Source organism: Aplidium turbinatum, chromosome 15 (genome assembly GCF_918807975.1).
Source record: "Aplidium turbinatum chromosome 15, kaAplTurb1.1, whole genome shotgun sequence".
Classification (NCBI taxonomy): domain Eukaryota; kingdom Metazoa; phylum Chordata; class Ascidiacea; order Aplousobranchia; family Polyclinidae; genus Aplidium; species Aplidium turbinatum.
Genome location: NC_137486.1, coordinates 16,716,903 through 16,739,742, shown reverse-complemented (window position 1 = coordinate 16,739,742; position 22,840 = coordinate 16,716,903). Strand labels below are relative to the sequence as shown.

Genomic DNA, 22,840 nt, shown 5'->3' with positions numbered 1-22,840 from the left:
CACACGTTTTCCAGCTGTTTCAAGAGGTCTCGCGGCCGCGGCTAAGGGTCTTCCGAAGGCTGTAGAGCCAAGGCCTGCGAATTACAACAGAACTCCTCCCCCAGAGCGTACAGGTCACGGGGCCACCATTAGCAGTAATGCTTTGCCCCCTTCACAGTTTTCTGCGCCGCTAGTTTTTGATCGCCCAGTTGCACGTAATCTGGGTGGTTGTGAGAGGCATGTCGCGTCTAATGATTTTAACGTGTGTGAGGATCGTGATCAGGCTGTGCATGTGACTGAGCCCCATCAGCCCCTTAAGGGATATAGCTTGTCTTCTCCCGCTAAATCGAGTTCTCAACAGCAGGATTGCTTTTTGAATACCAAAATAGTAGGACGTTTTTCGATAAGGCGGCCTTGATTGGTTACGATGGTAATAATATGCCATTTATCTTCTTTAAAAATCGTGTTACGGCCTTAATGGCAGCTTCGCCCTTTAAAGGAACTCGTTTGACTTTGTTACAAGCAGCTTGTGTTAGAACAGCTGCGCAAACGATTGCTAATTTGGTTTCTGACACTCCTGGCTTGTCAGAGGAAGACAGGATAGAAATGTCGTTAGCTCGCTTGTCCCAGCGTTTTGGAGTTCGTGGAGGTCTTTTCGCCGAACCGGAAATTAGAAAGTACCGCTATGGTAGCAAATTGACTTCGATCTTTTCCAGTGATTTGAAAGAGTTTAAAGATGAATTGTCGCAGTGTCTGCTTTACGCGCAAGCTTATGGTCAGCGCGACAAATTAGAAGGACGTTTTGTTTTGGATTTGGCTAAGCGACTCCCGTTTGACGCTAAGCAGCGTTATCTTGACTTTTTAGGTGATCAGTATGGTAGCACTGATGAGCCTACTTTTCAGAGTTTGTTCGATTTTGTAGTACGGGAGGAAACGCGTAAGTCGACTGATTTTAGCATTATGCTAATGGGCGATTCTGGTGAGTCGCAGCATTTTAAAAAGTTTGGCAAAGGAAAATTGCCTTCATGTCCGGTTAGGCAGACGTCGGTAAAACCCCATGATAATGTGATTTCAGGGAGTTCGCAGTACTCGACTGCTGTTGGCGCACCGCGCGGTGGTGTGGCCAGACGTAGAGACCTACCTGTAGCATCCCGCTCGGTGGATGGCTGGTTTTTATCTCTCTGTTTTTATCGCTAACCTACCAGTCTAGCCTGACTCTCACCACAAGTAAAAACTACAGTCAGCATGAAAATTGTAATTTGACCAGAAAGTAATTAACAAGTGATAAACAGCATAATTTTAACAGTAACTAACCAATAGGAAGCAATTTAAATTTAAGTTTTCTTACCGTCCACCTTGCGACCGAACACCACATGAAAAGAAAGCACAAGAGATCAGCAACTTCGTTGTGCTACATTGTCACACAGGTTCAAGTAAGAATAAATTGTAAACAAAAAGGGGCAAACATGAAATGATAGGAATCGTCCTCAACACTACCGGCATGCATTTATTGTTCGTCACGTGGTCAAGTTGAATATCATTTTTTGTCTAACTGTAAAGATTTTTTGCGCTTGACACCTAAAGATCGGAGAGATGTTATTGTGAAAGCTGGAAAATGCTTGAATTGTTTGCGCCAGCATATGGTTAGGGACTGTAATCATGCAAATAACTGTCGTCAATGTGAGCCTAACAACGATAGGAAACACTTTTTTCTTCTGCATGATTTTTATGTGACGTCACGTGATTCTCTGGATTCGGTCGGTAAAGATGATGCTGGTGCCAGAGTTCCTGTGCGTAATGTTAAGATTGGAAATGTTAAAGCAGCCCTTAACCGCGTTACTGCTGCTCGTGTTTTGAATCCAATGACTGGCAAATCGAAGTTGGTGTATTGTCAGCATGATCCTGGTTTGCAGTTGACTTTTGTTTCGAGTGATTTGGTATGCGAACTTGGCGTTAAGCCGTATGATAAAGTGTCGTTTAAAATGGATACTCTGGCTGGTCAGAAACCTACTTGTGCTAACCTTGTTAAACTCAACATCCAGTCGCTAGAGACGGATGAACTGTTTTGTGATATAACTTTGATGGTTAACCCAGCTTGGGCTGACGATGTTAAAACTTTACCACATAAGCAGGATTTAAGTGGTTTCCGTCATTTTCATGACGTGAATATGTTTTATTTGAATGATTGTATAGTGCTGTAGATGTACTGATTGGCAACGACAACGCTTATTTGATGTGGGCTAAAGAAGAGCGTGTTGGTGAAACTCGTAGTGAACCGCATGCTTTACTCACTCCTCTCGGTTGGTTGGCTTGTGGTGGTAAGTCACCCTTAGATGAAAGCGTTGCTAATGTGTGCAGAGTGCAGACGTCTTCAGAGTCGGATGTCATCTCTGGCTTTCAGCGTAAAATTGAGTCTCGTGATATGGAAATAGCAGACCTGAACAAAGTCATTCAGGATTTGACGTTGCAAAATGAAACCTGTGAATTGTCTCGCAATGACATTTTGGCTAGAGAACTTGTTGAACCGAATATTGAGTTGAAAGATGGTCGATTTGAGATACCTGTACCGTTGAAGGAAGATATTGATTTACCTAACAATTTTGTGTTGGCGTCAGATAGAGCTGCTGCTATAAGGAAGAAGGCTTTAAAACAACCTGAACTTTGTGATTTCCTTACTGACACCATGAAAGATCTTAAATCTAATGGCTATATTGAGCGTGCTGGTGAACCAGAAAATGTAAAGGGATTTGAGTGGTATTTACCATACTTTGTTACGTCACAATTAAAAAAGCGTATTGTTTACGATGGCAAGTCTGAATTTCGAGGAAATTGTATTAATGATGTAATGTTTTCGGGTCCTGACTTGTTAAACCCTCTGGTAGATGTCTTGGCTAGATTTCGGCTTGGTAGATTTGGTTTTGTGGCCGATATGACCAAGTACTTTTTTCACATTTTGGACTCTTCAATACGTAAGCCCAATTTTATTGAACTGCTTACGTACACGAGCAGTGCCGTTCGGATCGTGAACGAACGCCCTTTGGTACCTTTGAGTGACGACCCTAGGGATTTTGCTGTCATCACCTCTGCCTCACTTTTGACCCCATACTTAGACCCATACTGTGCTGTTGGGAAACCACATGATCGTGACCAATTAAGAAGGGATTATCGGTTCAATTTGTCACTTTCTCAGCAGTTTTGGAGTAAATGGATCGATTTTTACTTGCCAGGGCTTCAGGGCCGGAAAAAATGGTTAAAAATGGCCGAGAATTTGGAGCCTGGTCAACTTGTAGTGGTGGGTTCTCTCCAAGACATTGGCAAACGTGGGAAGTATCAACTTGGGAGGGTGCATGAGGTAGTTCCACAAATTAGGAAAGTGGTTCTTAGAGCTAAAGTGGCCGTCTGCAACTATGATGAGAGTACGGGGAAAGTGAAAGTAGACTACGTGTTGAGGGATATTTCGTGCCTCGCCCCCGTAAAGAACACTTAAGTGTTAGGGCTTGAGCCTGGTTTTGTCTGCGGTGGCCGACCCTTGTCTGGGCCCAGAACAGTCGGTTATTATCGCAACCATTGTATATAGCGTCATTTAGTGTGTACTTATGGTACCAATTTCATGTATCGTCGCGTATTATTTTTATCGCAGTTCATTCTTTGCATGCCCTTTGTATTTGTGTATTAACTTAAACGTGAGTGATTCAAACAATTTGTGTATCGTGTGTTTTTATTCATTGGCTCAAAATTGTCTTTAAATTCTTTTTTAGTTATGCCATGTTAGACTGTCATAACTAGGGGCCGCTATGTTACGGGCAATTTTCATATCAAACGTCATATAAAACCGTTCAGGTCTACTGAATCTTGGCGTCTGACGTAATGGACTATTGCTAAAAATGAGCAGATTGCAGAATCGTTTGCAAGACCTGTAAAAAATTTGCAGTTGTGGCATAGCATTACATCATCGTTAAATCTTTAATTACTTGAACAAGACAGTGTAAGCCAAACTTGAGCAGGTGTGAGCTAGGCTTGAACAGGTGTTAGCCAAACTTGAAACAGGTGCTTGAATAGTTTATCATTGCTTATCATTATTACGTCACATAAGATGCTTAGTTGCTTACGTGAGATTTGGAATATTGCAAATTATTATCTCATTCGTAAAATGGTTGCTTGAAAGCTGGTCGCATATTTAACTGTTTGCTTAGTGCTTGCCAGCTGGACGAAAATTCCGTCTTTTATCCAAGTAATCTGTATTGTAGTGACAAGTTTTAGTGGCGTACCGTGTTGCGTCCCATTTCGACAGCCGTGGGCTATTGTTTACAGAAATACAATTCTCGAATAGACGTTTCCAGAAGAGTGTTTCTTGCGGTCATTGCATACAGACGAACGGATCCGAGAATCTTATGTTACAATTTTCTCACGAAGAGATTATGGTTTACCGTTGTGACCACTGAGTATGGAGCGGTTTGTCTGAACGCAAACCCCTAAACTTTTTTGGTTTGGTTTGGTTGGTTTGGTTTTGAATCTTTATCCTCGTACTGACAAAGCCTTGATAGGTTATTCCTGGTACTTGTTTGCATACTTGTAGAGGCTCTTGACGCAGGGCCGGTTACCGAGATTGGCAGAGTGAAGTTTTTCCGATTGTTGAAGTGTTGTTGCCGAGAAATTATTCCATTCACTAAGTGCCGCTGAATGGAGAGCAGTCCTGAAATGCGTTGCTCAAACGCACACCCCGAGAGTCGAACCAGCGCCGCGTGATCTTGAACCCGGCGCGTAACCACTGAGCTAACGGGGCGGACTTTTGATAGAAGACAACAGTATCAAGGTTGCCATATAGATAAATGGTGCACAGTGAAAGTTAAAACTACTTAGTAACACGTATAAAAACTCCCACATGAACCAAACAAAATTTGGAAAAAATGATGCAGTTCAAAGTTTATTTTTATTTGTTTATTATAAATAAAAAGTATAAAAGTAATTGCAAATTTTCCGACTTTTTCAGTACTACTGTAATTAACCTCGGCCTTGGGTGTGACGTTGCGATTCTACGCAAACTACGTCAACAATCGATAGGCCTAATAGCAAAAGTCACTAACTTATTACAATTCTTAGGCCAGCGATCGAGTAGCTAAAAGTAAAAGTTAGCAATATCAACTATATACATTTACCCAGGTTGCTTGCAGTAGCCTAATTATTTTTTGCAACATCATTGATCAAAAACTTTTTCAAGTACACAAAAAGTGATCTTGATCTTCAAGATCACCTATCCTTGGTGATCTTGATCTTCAAGATCACCAATACTGGTGATCTTGCCCATCTCTGAGTACAGGCTATCTTTAAACCAACACCCTACTTTTTTTCTTTTCAAATCAAATCTTTTTAAGTTACGCTAAAGGTTTTTGTGTCGAGTTCATGGCTAAGCCATGGTCAAGATTAATCTCAATCTATGTTTTAAAAAAGATCACAGCAATGCAGCGATAAAAAAGTGGCTGATTTACGACTTTTTGTTTTGAACAGTCAAAAGTAATTTTTAGCGCAACAGGTTTTTGTTTTTTTAGCACTTTCTCGATGCTTTTTCATCTTAAATCTTAACAGGGACAGAGAGGCCCAGGGAGTCCAGGGTCCAAAAGCGCTGACAAGGATCGAGGTCCAGGGGGTCTTTTAGATCGGGGCTAGGAATGATTTTAGGGGGCTCGTAACCTTTCCAAGGAGCATGGGAGTTTGAAAAAACACCACATATGCTTTGGATTATAGTGCAATTTTTTAAAAAGTGTCTTAAACCTTGAATTGGGAGTTGGGACCCGAGTATCTCACTAGTAGGCTTAGGCTACCGAGCCCAAATTATCCTCTTAACGGCCCTTGATGGGAGGTTAAAACTGTTTGATTCATTAATTATTCAAGTGTTCACACAAATAGGTTATACATTCATTCAAGAGCAATGTGGTGCATTTAAATGACTGAACTGAAGCTATGCTACTCACGAGTCACGAGTCGCGTTGGTTCAACATTATTATTATTATTATTGTTTATTTGCATCAGAAAAAGCTCTCCATATCCAAAACAAAGTAACGAAATAATACACACACTGCAAATGCACAAACATCACAAAGAGCCACTTTGGATGTCGTCAATTTAAGAGTTCACTAAATATCTACAGTTACAAATTTACATAGCCTACAATGAGCGTTGGAAGAGTTGAAAGTATTCAGAACGATAAAAACAATCAGATGACATCAGGTCTGATATAAAGCGATTTGAGGAGTGAATGCAACGGTTGATAAACAAAAATATGTTTTTCCTCAATAAAGCATCAAACGTTGTTATATTATTCATTAGGCCTACTTGATATTCACGGGCACTGACATAACAAGGCAAGTTGTGCAATATTCTGAAAGAATCATTGTAAGCAACACGTATTCGTTTTATAGGCTACTGGAAGATCTAAACTTGTTCCATATAAGCCAAAAATCAATTTTTTCAGTTTAAGAAGCCTAATCATTGTAATCAATCAAACCGAAACTTTTACTCCTCTCGTTGTTTGCGAAATGGTATGTCTTTCATTCCATCATTTAAATTTTTTATCCTTTTCCATTTTCTATGTTCCACTCCATCCCATTTGCTATCAATATTTGTGCTTGTTGGTGAATTATTTGTTGAATTTGTGAATAATGTTATTTAATGTCATTTAATTCTTCTTGTTGCCGTCATCTGTGTGTAATGCACAATAAATCAATGACATTGATTGATTGATTGATTGAATCTTTATCCTCGGACTGGAAAAGCTTCTTGCAGAGCTTAATCCTGGCAGTTTCGCATACTTGTAGAGGCTTTGAATCACTGACGCAGGCCCGGTCGCGAAATATTTTTTCCCACGAGATTTCTGTCTCATTTACATATTTTGGTAAAAGTTTGTATTAAAACCGTGTGGAATGCAACAGTTTCTCGTTGGCACGGTTGGTTCAGTGGTATCATCCTCCGCCTAGTAATCGTGAGAACGAGGGTTCGACGCCTGTCGAAGTCAAACTTTTTTTTTCTTTAAATTAATTTTTGCGGTGCACAAGAGCTTTTCAAAAAAGTAGGGTTAGGGAAAGCTTATATTTTATGATCATTGCAGAATTTTATTGGCAAATAGTTATTTCGCAATCTGAATCAACCAATCTCTCAAACACTTTCGGAAAATCTTACTTTTAAAGTGACTAAAATCAATGAGACAAAAATCTCGTGGGAAAAAAATTTCGCGGCCCGGTCACCGAGATTGACAGAGTGAAGTTTCCGATTGTTGAAGTCTTGTTGCCGGGGAACTATTCCATCCATTAGATGCCGCTGAATGGAGAGCAGTCCTTAACGTGCGTTGCTCAAGCGCACACCCCGAGAGTCGAACCAGCGCCGCTTGATCTTGAAGCTTCTTCGTTCCAGAAGCCACGCGCTAACCAATTGAGCTATCGGGGCATATTCATCAGCATAAAAACGTTCTACGCATGCAACTGAAAAGCGCATGAAAAAATGCTTGACAGATGTCATTGACACTAAATAACAGCAGCCAGGCTACTTCTCAACCAAAAGTCGTGACACCAAGTCGTTAAGCAAACAAAAAATATTCACAGATGTTGCTTAGCGATATTTTTGCAAGGAGATTTCTGCAAGCAGCACAGGAAGTCGTCCAAGATGAGATTGCGAGATATCAAAATTTTGATTTAATATCTTTTAAATTTCAATTCCAAAACAGAGCTTCGGTAAAGAGTTTGTCTTGTTGAACCATAGAATGCAAAAACAACGTTTTTCTCAAACAGGGATATCAAACAATTTGTGATTATGTCCAGAAGCAGGTCTGAGTATCAAACCAAAATCTTAGAAGCCTTGTAGCCCACTTAAAACGTAACAATTCACCTTTGAACAGACAATTGTATGCTTGCGGCTCATCTTTATTGCTCTCTGTATTTTAAAATTAGTTTTTTTGCACCTTGCCTTTTTACCATATCATGTGATTTGTTCAACACCTTTTGATGCAGTTACCTTTGATTCTCGCAGAGCCTATATCGTTGAGTTTGAGCTAGACAGAAGTAGGCCTACTATGCAGTTTTTGTTTTTGCTGTTTATAGTTATAATAACCATTGTATTTTATTCAGATGTAGTTAAATTGTATAGCTTATATGTTATTCCTGAAGAGGACATCTTGTGGTGTCGAAAGCGTTCGATGCTTAATTTGTTGCGTAGTTTTGTGTTTCTCTAAATATAATAAACTTGAATATGTTAAAATTTCACAACAAATGTAGATTAAGCCTGTTTTCTGACAGTTTTATGATGCCATTTTATTTGTGAGAGTTTTTTAGCCAACAATCATAACCCAAGGGTGACGTAGGCTACAGATATTTCTTACCGACTTAGCAGAATAGCAGCAACAAACTTAATTTAGGCTGCAAAAGTTAAAGCTAATTATACATGCCTTTGTTAGGCAAATTAGTCATTTATAATTATTTTCAAACTGACTAATGGCCTACTTTTTCAGCTATTTTTGTAGAAGCTGTGGAATATAGCTTACCGTAATTAAATTTAAACCATGTGTTTGATATCTTTTGCGTTAGTTGTATGTGCAATTATTAAAACAGCAACGTCTGTAAATAGCACAGCAGTTTGTGACACTATGAAGCACAATAAACTAGCAAAAGATGTGCTCTCTGACTTGCAAATGTACTCCATTATAGGAGTCCAGGACTGGGCAAAGACACCAATGACATTTGTTGAATGCGGAAATCGAGGGTTAAACAAAGTTCCAAATGATATTTCCTCGGAAGTTGAAATGCTTATGTTACAAGGGAATAAAATTTACCAATACGACGAAAGTTCATTTGAAAAATACCGCGCTCTTGTGGTGCTTTCATTGACGAATAACTGTGGTTTCAGTACTGCCAAGGAAAGCAATCACCATCGATGTAATCGTATTGTTGTATTTGACAGGAAAACTTTTCGCCCTTTGGAGAGACTGAAGTATCTTGCTTTAGATGGGAATAACTTGATAACTCTTTCAGAAAATCTTCCCCGATCTTTGATCCATCTCAGTTTATCTAACACATACATTGGAAAAATAAACTTTACGCACTTTGAAAAATATTCGAATCTGCTTGTTCTAAATGTTTTTGGCATTTCCGATGAAATTCTGTCAAGAAATATAAGACCTACACTGAATAATGGTTTTCAATTTCAAAGTCACGATTCTAATTTCAGCGATAATGTAAGCCTATCATTAAAAGCACTAGTGTTGCAAGCTAACAACTTGACGGAAATTCCCACAAACATTTTTAATAAAAATCTATTGATTCTTGATCTTTCTGAAAATCCTTTTGGGAAAATTGAAGACGGTGATCTCGTAAGCGCACCGTCGCTAAAAGAATTACGACTGAGGCAACTGATTTCCACGCAGTCATTACATATAAGCCGTAACGCTTTTAAGTTACAAACACAGCTTGAATACTTGGACTTGTCAAAAAACGGCATCTTCTATATTTACTGTGAAACATTTCAAAACAACAAAAAGCTTAAACATATTAACTTGCGAGAGAACTGTCTACACAAATTTGTACAAAAACCAACTTTTTTACCCCCTCAGTCACTTGAGTATTTGGACATATCGTTGAATAAGAAGTACTGTAGCGCTGAAACTGTTATTCCTGCAAATAATAAGTGCAATTATGATCACCATTTAACAAACTACGTTGGACATGATGACGTTATTTTTGACATGCTCTTGGGCGATTTTTACAAACAATTTAAAAACCTTAAGCATTTGTATATCGGCCCACCTTATGATATCAGCTGGGGCTATAGAGATTGTAAAAAGTATTCTATTACTTTTCGAACCTTAACTAGTCGTAGTCTCAAGTCTCTGTACGGACTGAAAAATTTAACAACTCTCAGTTTATCGTGCTTAGGCATACAAGCTATCCACTATCCAATTTTTAAGATTCTCTCAAAAAGAACAAAACTGTCTTACATTAATCTGGCATTAAACGAAATAGCAGGCCCTCAACTCAAACCACAGAATTGCAACGAAAAAGGTCGGAGATCACCAGCTATAATTAAAAATCACCATAGCAAAACTGTACCTGCAAAAAAACATACATCTGAGTCTGATACGAATAGTTATAACGTATGTATGATGAACAGAACGCTAAACCTGTCTTCAAACCATCTGGTCGAATTGACTGGAAGTCTGCTTAAATTGTATCCTGACATGACGAGACTAGATTTGTCTCAAAATTTTTTACGATTCCTAAAAGCAAAACTTTTCAATACAATAACTCCAAAATTGTGTTATTTAGATTTACGTCAGAATCGTATAGCTAGAATAGACCCGAGAGCCTTTTCTGGTCTTCAGTATCTTTCGAATCTCTTTCTCAACAGCACTTGGATCTCAACCGAGTTCACTTTTGAATTTCTATCCACATTTACTTCTTCAGTTTCTTTTGTGTACGTCGCTACAGGGCATTATCCTTTTTTGCCAGAACTATATAGTCAAAACTTTACTGCTTCTTTCGTTCATCACATAGACTTTTCTGAGAATCGTGTAAACGTGGACATTCAAGAAACAGGTCTTATTCACTTTTGTAAATTTCACTACACCAAATTACTTACTGTTTCCATGAGGGCTTGTGGCCTTGCCTACATCAATTTTCTAAGTGAGTGTGTGCACCTAGAATCTCTTAACTTAGCTGTAAACAAACTTTCCAAAATTCCTTTACCAACCTTGCAACACATGCCAAATTTAATTGATTTAAACCTTTCAGAAAATAAAATTCAGATTTTGGACATGAACCTATTGATCTCGCTTGTAAAGTTGAAGCGCTTGGATTTGTCAAACAATCTTATATCAGTGATTCGACCCGCACCTGGCTTTGAAAATATCACATCTCTGACATATTTGGATTTAAGCCACAACTATATTAGAACCATTGATTCAACAGTGTTTTCCGTGACGTTTTTGTCAAATTTAAGCTTCTTAGATCTGCAATGGAATTCCATAACTTGTGATTGCAGCTTGACTGCCAGTATTGGTCGCTGGGTTAAAAAGAACAGTTTCGATTTGAACCAAAGACCGGGGCTTCTTCCCAATTGCCCAAACATCACGAGTGAGAATTTTAAAAGCGCAGGATGTGTTCGTTGTCAGTTAGTGGATCAAATGCAAACTGTGGCTTTGTTGAAGTACAGCGCAAATGACAAATGCCTGATCAATTTTCATGTCTACCTTGTTCTGTGGTTTACCACTTTTATTACAGTTTTTACATCAAGCGGTTTACTATTAAACAGCAGCAGTTGGAAACAATGGATTTACAAGATCATTACAGAAGACTTATTTTCAAATTCCTGGAAGTTTTCAACCAAAAGCAACCGAACAAAAAAACAGAAATATTTGTACCATGGTTTTGTTGTCTACGATCAAGAAAACGTGTCTGCTGGTGATTGGGTGGAAAAATATTTATTTCCTGCAATGAAAAACTCAAGCCCTTCTTTCCACCTTAGTATCGCTGGAAAAGATGAACAGTGTGGATCAACTCCAGTCAAGCAGATCCTCTTCAACATGGAGGCGAGTAGAAAGACGATTGTGCTTTTAACTGGAGACTATAGCAACACGCCCAAAGGACGATACGTAGTATCAGTACTGGAAAATTTTGCTTATGAACATGGTGACGACTATGCAATCTATATTATCTTCCCCGACGATAGCCAAACTGGTGGACTTGTCAGAAAACGTTTAAGACGCAACCCAAACACGGTGTTGCATCTCCCCAAAGATGAAAAGAACTGGCCAGCGTTTTGGGAAGCTTTAAAAATAGCTTTGAAATCATAGTGGGGTTTGTTACTCGTCATATTTTACTGACCATTCATTCACCGACAATATGTCTGTCTAATGACATGTCAATGCGCTCATTTCATTGCAACTAAAACTTCACAAGGATTGACCATAACCTACATTGTAACAAGGTCTACACTTACATCTTTTGATTCACGATGCATTGTTGCTTTTGTTAATTTTATTGCACTGAATTTTAGATGACAGATTCAAATGCGTAAACTACTTTTTGCGACATTTCTATCGGTAATCATAAATGTAACATAAAAACACATTCAAGATGTTTGCAAGGAATTCGAATTGTATCCGGAGCCTATTTGTTGACCAAGCTCATGTATTTTGTCTATGTGTTAACACTAAATGCATGCATTATACTTTTGTTTCTATGTTTTTGTGATAATCAATTTGCGACGCTACAAACAAAACTTAAAGTAGCCTACAGCTTCCTCTAGAATTAAATTTTTGAGCTTGGGTTAGAATCAGTGGCGTAGCTAGGGAATGTGCCGCCAGGGGCGGATTCAGATTTTGCCGCCCCTTCAAGAAAAAGCATGTGATAATGAAATGCGTTTTTTATCAGATTATAATCAAAATCAAAAATCGTAGTCTGAAAGTGCCGCCCCCAGACGTGCCGCCCGGGACGGTCCGCCCCCCTCACCCTCCTAGCTACGCCACTACTTACAATTGCTGGATTTTCAAGCTTGCCATTACGCAATTTATTGTCATAAGTGCCAAAATTCACAGACAGTCGGTTACTGTTTGAGATTAACATTCGATATTCTCGAGACAACTGTATAGCCAGCTATTTAAATAAACGAGCTATACATGCTAGGCTACTTGCAAAACATGTTACAACTCTAAACCTGCAATAAACGCATCAGGTCAGGATAGTAAAGCCTTTAGTGATTGAAATTGTTCATTGAAAAATGAAAAGGGAGCAGCTTTAAGCGGTTTATGAGTAGGCCTATACCATTAAAATAAGGGGGCATTTTTTTCAATTGTCAGAACAGGCATCCAATGCATCCGTTTAAAGTAGGGACCTAGCCGCGGAAAGCTTGGTGATAATCCAGGGATTCGTAATTTTAATCCCTGGACAATTCTCAAATTGTTATCTTGTCCTTTTCAAAAAATTATGCGTAAATGTTCCACCGAATTCGACACTAAAATCCACGAGGCTTTGCTAATAAAATTATACAATCCTCGCCTCAATACACAGTTGTTTGCCTCAGGTGCTTCTTATTTACTCAACGTCTTTTCTTGATACGTCATATGATGCGTCTTTGCCTCGTGTAATTTAAACGCCATGTGATGTGCCTTTCTCCTATGCTCTGCCGTTTCATTTTGCATTTCGTTTTTTCAATTCAGAGTTTAGATCAGTTATTCATTTTCAGTGTAGATATGATAAGCAGTTATTTATCATACAATTTGGGTAGAGAGGTAACTCTTTTAAACCATAAACAGACATAACTCAGCAACAACACTACATTTAACATTATAAAAACAAAAAACAAAAAGCGAACGTTTTCGGCTAGTCATATAGCCCTTTTCAAGCCATATTTTTGCTGTGATACTATATGATTCTTTAGCATTTCTTTTAATAATGTATTTTCTTATAGGCTTGAAAAGGGCTATATGACTAGCCGAAAACGTTCGCTTTTTGTTTTTTGTTTTTATAATGTTAAATGTAGTGTTGTTGCTGAGTTATGTCTGTTTATAGTTATTTATCAATCAATCATCAATCATTTTATTTTTCGTCATTAACGCGTCCGGGACGAAAAAGATACTAACTACAAAAATCGATATAAACCTACCAGCACGTTAACGAACGGGAAAAGGTGGCAAAACCTTGAAAGGTTTAAAACGTGCCTGAATGAAAAATTATGTAGTAGGCTATATATCAGTAGTTAGCACGGCCACAAAACCCCCAAAAAAAATAGCAAAAAATAAAACAAAAACAGAGAGAAGCACACATGTAGTAATGAATGACAGCCTAATGAAAAGTATTGTGGATTGAATTTGCCAGTTCCAATATTGATGTGGATGAGCAGTCATAATAATAATAATAATAGGATGGAGAAAGAAAACCGGACATAAAAGAAACCCATCCTCAGGCAAAAGCCCGTTTCAATGTGGCCCAGGAGAGCAGGTGTTGAGCTCTTTCTACGGTTAGACTGCACATCACACAGTAGCCTAAGACGATTGAGGTTTGATATCCAGTTTAAGTTATTGTTTCTTGTCCTGGTGGGTGATAAAATGGATGAGCTGGTAGATGATGATGTGGATGATGATGTCCTGATGGTGTTGATGAAGCTCTCATCCCCTTTTGCAACGTGTCGTGTTGATTATAGAGTATTGCGTTTGCTGTTAATATCTACAAACAAAAAAGTACACCACAAGCAATCGATATTACCGGTATTGTTAGGTAAGCCTAGTCTTTTGTAAATAATTTCGGATTTCTACTAAAATCTTCACAAGAAGCCTTTCTACGTTATCTTTCTATTCAATCTATACTATTGCGTGTCCGTTTTGCTTAAATGTTGTTTTAGTTTGTGAATAAAAAGTGACTTTGTATCAGTCTTTCTTGTATTTTTGTATTTTTTGTTACTTGATAAGGGCTAACGTGTGTATGGCCGAAAACGTTTGTAGCTTATAGTTTATATTCAATTTTAATGGATTATGTTAAATGCCGTGTGGTTGCTTGGTTGTATATGTCTGTGGTTGAAGAAAGTAACCTCTTTACCATAATTGTATTTTCAAAAAATGTTTTAATACTATATAACGTTTTCAAACCATTATAGTTTATGTGAAATGATGTTTGCCCGCCTAACAGTTGCTTTTGCCCCTTAATTTTTTTAATATCTACGTCACTAGTTTCAACACTTTCATATTTCATTAACTCGACACTGCTGTGAACCTACAGTTTTTTTTTATTTTTGATTACAACATCAAAACAATATAGGCTATAGCAAAAATAGCAGAAAAAAAGTAAAAGCAAGAAAACGCGAACGCTAAAACGTGTTTAAAATCAAAATACAATAAGATGATAAGTTAAAATTTATCACAGTCGTATACCCAGCAGAGTAAACACTGGACAGAGGGTCCGAGGAATATATTTTTAGACAGGAGTCTACTATGATTTTAGCGGCTCCGAGGCTTTCAAGGAAAGTTGGTAGGCCTTAGTTGAAAAGACCGCGTATTCTTTTGCTGCAGTACGTTTGCTATTACATCCACGCCATTTTTTGGACGTTTTCAACACATTCTTGTGTGTCGTCATCAGTAATAGCCTAATAATTAGCCTACATCTACAACGTAGCTTATGTATCAAAAAATAAAGTGACAATTAAAAATTCAATTTGACCATGTAGCCTAGGCCTACTGCTACAAACGATAGTTCTGAACCGAACAGCAGAAACTCAATACCTGAAACAAGAATGATAACAAGTAAACAATACGACGAGAAACATGATGTGTAAGATCCGCTACCCAGGTGTAAGGTACAAGCGTGGACGTCGCTATATGATATGCTATTATAGCTACGTCCACAGTACAAGCACGAGAAACGATGACCCGAAAACGCACAGAAGAAACGACGAGCCACAGGCAACAATTGACTGTTTAAAGTTATTATTCGCTAAACTAACCCTTGTTTTAGGGCTTATGCTACTCCATCGTGACACCACACAATAGCCTACAATTCCATTTTACTGCATAGGCTATGCAATAAATGCAGCATAGCCTACATTGCAACAGAGTTGCAATAAGATAGTAGGTGAGCAATTTTATCGTGTAGCATACAGTAGACGCAAAACCATTGAAATCAGAATACAGTAAAGAAATCTTTGTTGTCGTCTGCTCTCATTCTGACAATTAACATTCGCGAAGTGATAATAATTTGTTACTTAAAGCCAATAAAAATAGATAAGTGACAAACGTCTATTAAAGCTATAAAGTGACAAACGTCTATTAAAGCTATAAAGTGACAAAAAATCATTGTCAGCTAACAGTTGCGATATTGTTTTCAAATCGCTACTGATGTAACAATTTATGTGCTTCACTTAACCCCATAGCTGAGAGAATAACACTGTTATTTCGTCTTTCCTCACTCGGCCAGTCTGTTGCGGAGTGATATGATGTTATAGCTTTCAAATAAGCTGTTTCAGCGTTCAAGTATTTTCTGGAATTTTTGTAAGCAGCGGCTAAGTTGTGATAGCTCACACCCAGCACTCGATACTTTCCAGCATCCCCATGAAGGTGTTCTTTCAGGTGATTTATGGATCTAGTGTTGTATTCCACAGATTTTTCATAGTCACCGATTTCATTGCAACAAAATCCTATATATTTCAAACTCCAAGCAATTTTTATACATCTTAATGTACGATCTTTCAAGTGAATTCTGGTTATGTAACGATAAATATGATTTATAGCAGGTAAAGTGAACTGCTTAAATTCTTGCTTCATGTCTGCTCTTGCCATCGACTTTGTAATTCCCTGCATTAATTCCAAACAGGACATTTGCTCGATGAGTTGCTTTGCAGACTGATCAATGCCTGCACATACATCGGCTGTAGATTTCAACAAATTGACTGCAGTGATGTTTTCGTTATTGGCAGACAACTCTTTAGCAAAAATGCGCATCAAATCTGCAGCCGTTTCTCTGTCAATTGCAGTAAGGTTAATGGTAGGTAAAGTTGGAATGATAACATTACCCAGTTCAAAGACAGTTGGACCTTCTTGTATTTCCGAGCAGCATCTCAATATATCTAACTTGACTTGTATTAGTTGTAATTCTTCCATATGATCTTGTAATTGTTCTAGCACTTTTTTGGCATCAGCATATTTACTCTCCTTCATTAGGTTGTTAGCTAACTCTGAAATACAAAAAGATGTTTGCTACCATAAATTTTGGACAGTCAGCATTCTAAATAATGAATAAATTGATAAAAGAAACAAAATTGAGCCAAATGTTTTGCACATCATCTTTATAAAAACTAGAAAATCGTGTAGTAGTAACTATAGTCATCAACATCAAAGTAACCGCAGCAAAGAACATGAGATTTACACTACTGTACCGCAATGATAGCTTATATAAGACGATTTGCCTTGGCTAAATCCTGGTCTCAGACAAAACTTACTAACTAACGAACTATCCGCTAGTTGTCATGTCAACAACCTTTAACGATAGGTCATGTACAAGTACAACCAGGGGTGTAGTCAGGGGAAGGCAAAGGGGCAGTTGCCTCTCCTCCAAAATATTGTATATAAAAATCTTACACTATGTTACAGTAGGCTATCATTTGACAAAGTTTTACTGTTGATTTAAACCGAAAGTACCCTCAGAATGCGCAATTTTAAGGTGTTTTTTTTTTGTAATTTTTCAGGCAGAGGCTCCCAAGCCCCCTTGTGGGTGCTCAGCCTTCGGTGACTCGTTGCCGGACTCATTCACATGTTCAAAAATAATTATTTTCCTCCTTAGAAATTTTGTATTGGCTACGCCCCTGTGTACAACAGTAAGCTTCAGTCTAATGCAGGGATCGGAAACCTACGCCCGCGAGCTAGATCCAGCCCACCAAGGAAAATCATCGGGCCCACAGCCCTTTAACAAATTATAGAATTATATGGTCTAGTTAGGGGTATAATAGAGCCAGAGAAATATAACAACTGAATGAGAGAATCAGATTAATCATCTTGATAGGCCCACGTCTTTGTTTTACAGCGTTTCTGTTTCTGTGAACAATTAATAAATCAACATAAAGCACCATTGTGACACAAACATAGTATTTTTTCCAAGTTAATGGGCCAAACAAGAAACAGTAATCTCAATCTACTCAAACATAGCTCAAAACAGTAAAGTTCTGTATTTCAAAGGAACGAAAACCCAATGAGTCTGAAAGTAGCGTAATGCTTTTGCTAGTTACAAGGTAGCACAATTAATAGCAAAAGACAAGAGACTGTTTCCTCATGGCAAATTCGCGAAAATTTGTATGATGGATGTTATTGAAACCATACGTCCAGAAGAAAAAAACGAATTGTTGTTCAGGTATCTTTCTTTCAGCAAGAACTGAAACCAGACGAATAGAAGAGATATCTGAGGACGTAAAATCTAGCAAAAAAAATTCTTGGAGAATTACAGGCGATGGATAAGAGCACAGACACGACTGATACAGCTCAGCTGGCAGTACCGTAGCCTATTTGTGATTGGAGTATACAAAGATATTAATGTTGAAGAACTTGTTCAGCTGATTTCTAACAAGGGTGCTGCAACAGAAGACGATATTTTGAAGGCATTATTTTGTTGCTTTGAAGTTATGAGTCCGAATCTATCAAAACCGGTAGGCTATGGCCCACCAAGACCATGTAAAGGTTAGTTTTGGCTAAAAATGTTGCCGACCCCTATATAGCCTAATAAAAGACAGTCTTCCATTAATTTCATCCCAACTCCATTATGAACTTTCTAACACCGGATCAAGACATAGGCTAAGACATAGCCTACAAAATATGTAAAATGAGTTGAGTAAAAGTTTTCCTTTAAGCTGAAATATTTCGATTTTCAGTTCATAGCTATTGAACCAACGTAACTGTTGCTCAAAAAGTTATTCAAAAACGAGAAGTCGACAATTTCACAAAAATCACTAAATGTTGCAGCTGAAGGATGGAACATTTTTGGCTCGGAATGAAAGAAATTTTCAGGATGGAAGTGTTCCAGACAATTGTTCACCAAATCAAACGTCATATAAAAACCGTTATGGTCTACTTAACCTAGCTGGCATTTTACGTCATGGAAATTGCTAGAAAATGTCCAAATATTACACCATCGTTCGTAAGACCTGATGAAACATTGCATCATCACCTTTGAACATCTGTTTGAATTGCTTGACAATGTTTCACTATTACGTCACAGTAACTGTTTCGTGAGTTTGAGATATTACAATCTATTCTCGTCATTTTAAAATTGTTGCTTGAAGAGGTTGGTCGCGTGTTTAACTGTTTTGCTTAGTGCTTGTCAGCTGGACGAAAGTTCCGTCTTTTATCTAAGTAGTTTGTTGTAGTGACAAGTTTTAGTGGTGTACGGTGTTGCATCTCATTTCGACAGCCAGGTGGCTAATTTTACAGAAACACAATTTTGAATAGACGGTTTCGGAAGAGTGTTTCTTTTCGGTCATTACATACAGATGAACGGATCCGAGAATCTTATGTTACAATTTTCCCACGAAGAGATTATGGTTTACCGCTGTGACCAGGAAGAATAGCAAGCAAAGACTTGTTTACTTGTGATCCGGATTTTGCTTAAGCAAATGGTTTCTTGGCCTATAGCCTACTCTCCACGTGACGTAGGACTCTGGTGTGTTTGAAGTAGGTCATTAGGCTACATAAATAAGGAAGCGCCAATGTTTAAAGTAATTATGAGAATTGCTCAATTCACCATAAACGTATTAGCTCACGCATAGTAAGCTACCTTCAAGAAATGTCTGAAGAATTTCTTACCTCTTAACCTGGGTACGTCCATTTTCTTAATTACCGGCTTGGGCACTGAAAGGGTTGTTGATTTTGAATACGTTACCACATCTGAGGTGTGGGAAGCAGTTGTTTCTTCCGTTGAAAGCTCATCAATCATCTCTTCTACTAACCGATTTCGCGGGAGATTGCCTATTCCTCCTGAGCTTAACGAAAACTCCCGACGGCAAGTTGGACACCTGAGCAATTACATAAAACAAAAGTTCACTAACTGTACGTCGTGACGCCATGGTGGGTTGTTTAAAATTTCTAAGGCGTCTCACAAAGACTCGGTTGGCAAACTAAAAAAAAAACATTACCGTACATAAAATAGCTGATTCTTTTTAAGGATAGGCTATGTTTAACTTCATTCTTTAAATGCAAAAGATTGTTTTGAAATATAAATGTTAGTCAACAGTCTGATAGGCCTAGGCTACAGCATTAGCAGTTTAGCCATGACTGTGATGGCAACGAGATATTGATTAGCCTACAAATAAATAGAACGAAAATTATTTATAAAGGTAGCAAGAACTTTTTAATTCTTCATAAATGTTACCGTACAGAAAAACTTTAAATTGACATATAGATCATTGATTTGTGGTCTTGTGTGTCCACATGTAGCCTATCTTATAACATAACTTTTTTAATGTTAGGCTATCTATTTCATGTTATAGGCTAGTTAACCTACCGCAGTTTACAATATTTCTTGTCCTAGTTTCTGGCATTTTTAAAGCCCAGTAACGTCGATAGCCTATAGCAGGGTTACTCAACTAACCTTAACAAAGGTCCAGTTTCTCAAGTGGAATATTTTTAGCGGTCCAGTTAATAAGTTATTTCAAACGCAACCACGAAAGTTAAATTATCTATCAAACCACTTTTTTAGGTAAACTATAACTCGAATTGGATTTCTGAGAAAGTGTTGGGGAGTCGAAGCCCCCCCCCCCCCCCCCCAGCAACTAGGATAATCATTGTTGAGAAGGAGCGATCTCCTTGCTTCCTCCCGTAAAAACTTGTTTAAAGAAGCCATGAAACGTGGTAATGAAGTTATTCTTCCAAATACTCAAGGTCCACCATCAATACCCAGAAGGTCCAGATTCGGATCGCGGTCCGCCAGTTGAGTAGCCCTGGCCTATAGCCTACTATAATAGGCTATACAGCCCAATTACGATTTTATGATAAATTATATGATTAGGACTATAGGCTATGATAAATGATTTTATTGCAGAAAACAAATCTTCAAACCATCAGGACGCAATAACTCAAAAGGTTGTAACCAAATAATCCCTAACTAGCAGAACGTGGTGAATTGAATCAAATCATGACTCGTAACGTAAATTAAACTAACACCACAGCTGAACTGGTAGGCCTACCATAATTGCAAACAAGAGTGGTGAATTGATAGAAAGATGCCACGTATCAATGACTGAAAAACAACAACATAATAATGAAATTCAACGCTAGACGCGTTGGTTTAAGAGAAAAACCAATGTGGTTGGAAGGTTCCAAGCGATGCACATAATTGCCACACACAAACGCACTGTGGCATGCAGCAGATGCACAACGCTAACAAGACGTAGGGTAGGCTAAAACTACGTGTAACCTATAGCCTAGTATCAAACTACCGATTGCAAGAATGCGCTCATTTTATTAGTCAGCGTTCCAAATTGGTAGGAAGCACACAAATAACTAGCTAGCGTTTTGCAAATTCTTAATCATGACACACGAATTAGGTACCAAGCGAAACAGGCAGGCAGCAGTGGCCGAGTGGTTAGCGCGTTGGGCTCGCAGTCGAGAGCCTGCATGTTCGATTCCAGCCACCCGCACTTGCTGTTGTTTCTCTGGGCAAGAAACTTTACGATAATTGCCTCTACCCAGTGATCGATTTCGAGTAAGGGGTAGTACCAAATTTAAGTCATAAGTAGAGTAGAAAACCGGAAACATACATTGCCGTCGGCCAGTGGCGTAGCTAGGAAATGCTAGGGAATGTGCCGCCCGGGGCGGATTTAGATTTTGCCGCCCCTTCAAGAAAAAGCATGTGAAAATGAAATGCGTTTTTTTATCAGATTATAATCAAAATCAAAAATCGTAGTCTGAAAGTGCCGCCCCCAGACGTGCCGCCCGGGGCGGTCCGCGCCCTCCCCCCCAGCTACGCCACTGCCGTCGGCTGCAGCGTGGGTCAGGTGTACGTCGGAAGGCGCACACCGATGCATACTGCTCAAGTCCGCTTTCCCGCAAAATGCAAGATAAAGATAAACAAACAAATAAACCAACAAAACTACAGGGAGTAAAAAGACCTCCAGGTTTTCACGACATCATTAATAAGACACAAGGGACACATATAGACTAACGCCGCAAAGAAAAAGCCACTGGAGCTACACAAAGCTTACTAGCCTACAGTAGCCTACATTTTTCTGACCTGTTTTTCAGTGATTCTTTTTTGCATAGTTCTTCAACGCACAACTTGCACAGATTGTGTTGACAAGGAAGAGCTAAGACCGGTTTTCTCAGCAAATCAATGCATATGGGGCATGTCAAAACATCTTGTAATCGCGGATTCATCTTCAAAGCTACTTTTAGTTATTCTCACTGAAAACACTGCTCAAGCGATGAATTACACCAAAGTATTGGCAACCAATGCCTAAGCTAAATAATAAATTGAAGTACACCACAAAGATATTGCAAATCATTAACTCTAGTTCTTATTTACACGCTTTTGTGCGGTGAAGCGTAGCCTTATAAGCGAGTAAACTCCTGCGACTACAATGGATGCTGTGCAGTGGTGCTTAACAAAATAGTCAGAGAAACACACTGACAATAAATTATGCATGCATGTTTTGACGCAAATTTTGTAGGCTACAGCCTATGCCAACTTTGAATGACCACTGATTTTTTGAAGACTTTATATTATTGCATAGCCAACTGTGATTAATATGTTGAAATTTTACAGACTGCAGTTTCGCATAACGTAACCTTAATTCTGGCAGTTTCGCATACCGTAACTTTTTGAAAGTTTTGCACACCTGTTATAGTCGTCATTTTATTTACGTTGAATATATGTAACTCGTGACCAGCGTCACTACATAATCACCGTTCAGCGTTTTCTGGTACAGACGTTGGAATTGATTACCACCGCACTGCGCGTGTAATCAATTGAGCGTTCTGTACCACGTTCCTCAGTTGATTGTTTTGCGTTTCTTTCTTACTATATATTGCGTTGATTTTATACACTGAATCAGTAAGTAACAAGAGGTAAATGGTTTTCTCACTTGGTTGGCTATCGCTACAATTATTATTGTTTATTTTATATTAAACGTCTGGAAATACAACAGACATTTAACTGGCGTCGCCGGCAGGATCTTTACAGAATTTCTACAGGATTTTAGAAACATGGAAAAACTGATCGAAGTCCTGCAACAACAAATTGCCAACCAAGAACGCCAGACGAAGGAACAAATTGCCAGACAAGAAGAACGTCACCAGGAACGTCAAGAAGAACAAGAAAGGCGCCACCAAGAACAACTACGAGAAATACGAGCCCAA

At 38.5% G+C, this 22,840-nt stretch overlaps 2 protein-coding genes across 2 annotated transcripts; one reads left to right on the top strand and one right to left on the bottom strand.

Annotated features, from left to right (window-relative positions):
* The first annotated feature begins 10,771 nt into the window (after positions 1 to 10,771).
* Positions 10,772 to 11,809, top strand: LOC145784012 (protein toll-like). The gene has a single exon (XM_082595768.1). The coding sequence runs from the start codon at positions 10,772 to 10,774 to the stop codon at positions 11,807 to 11,809; it is 1,038 nt and encodes a 345-aa protein (XP_082451894.1).
* Positions 11,810 to 15,835: 4,026 nt separating this feature from the next.
* Positions 15,836 to 21,871, bottom strand: LOC145784011 (uncharacterized). Its single transcript, XM_082595767.1, has 3 exons — positions 21,717 to 21,871; positions 19,292 to 19,500; positions 15,836 to 16,677 (listed from the first exon to the last, which is right to left on the bottom strand). Exons 1-3 carry the CDS (start codon positions 21,857 to 21,859, stop codon positions 15,836 to 15,838), a joined length of 1,194 nt encoding a protein of 397 aa, XP_082451893.1. The 5' UTR covers positions 21,860 to 21,871.
* Between the last annotated feature and the right edge of the window lie 969 nt (positions 21,872 to 22,840).

Bases quoted from the DNA above. Each gene is read 5' to 3' on its own strand.
- LOC145784012 (XM_082595768.1), top strand. From the start codon at position 10,772: ATGAACCTATTGATCTCGCTTGTAAAGTTGAAGCGCTTGGATTTGTCA.
- LOC145784011 (XM_082595767.1), bottom strand. From the start codon at position 21,859: ATGAATCCGCGATTACAAGATGTTTTGACATGCCCCATATGCATTGAT. The intron at 19,501-21,716 runs GTCAGAAAAATG...GTAATTGCTCAG, and splicing joins AAAGAATCACTGAAAAACAG to GTGTCCAACTTGCCGTCGGG. The intron at 16,678-19,291 runs GTAAGAAATTCT...TTTGTATTTCAG, and splicing joins GGACGTACCCAGGTTAAGAG to AGTTAGCTAACAACCTAATG.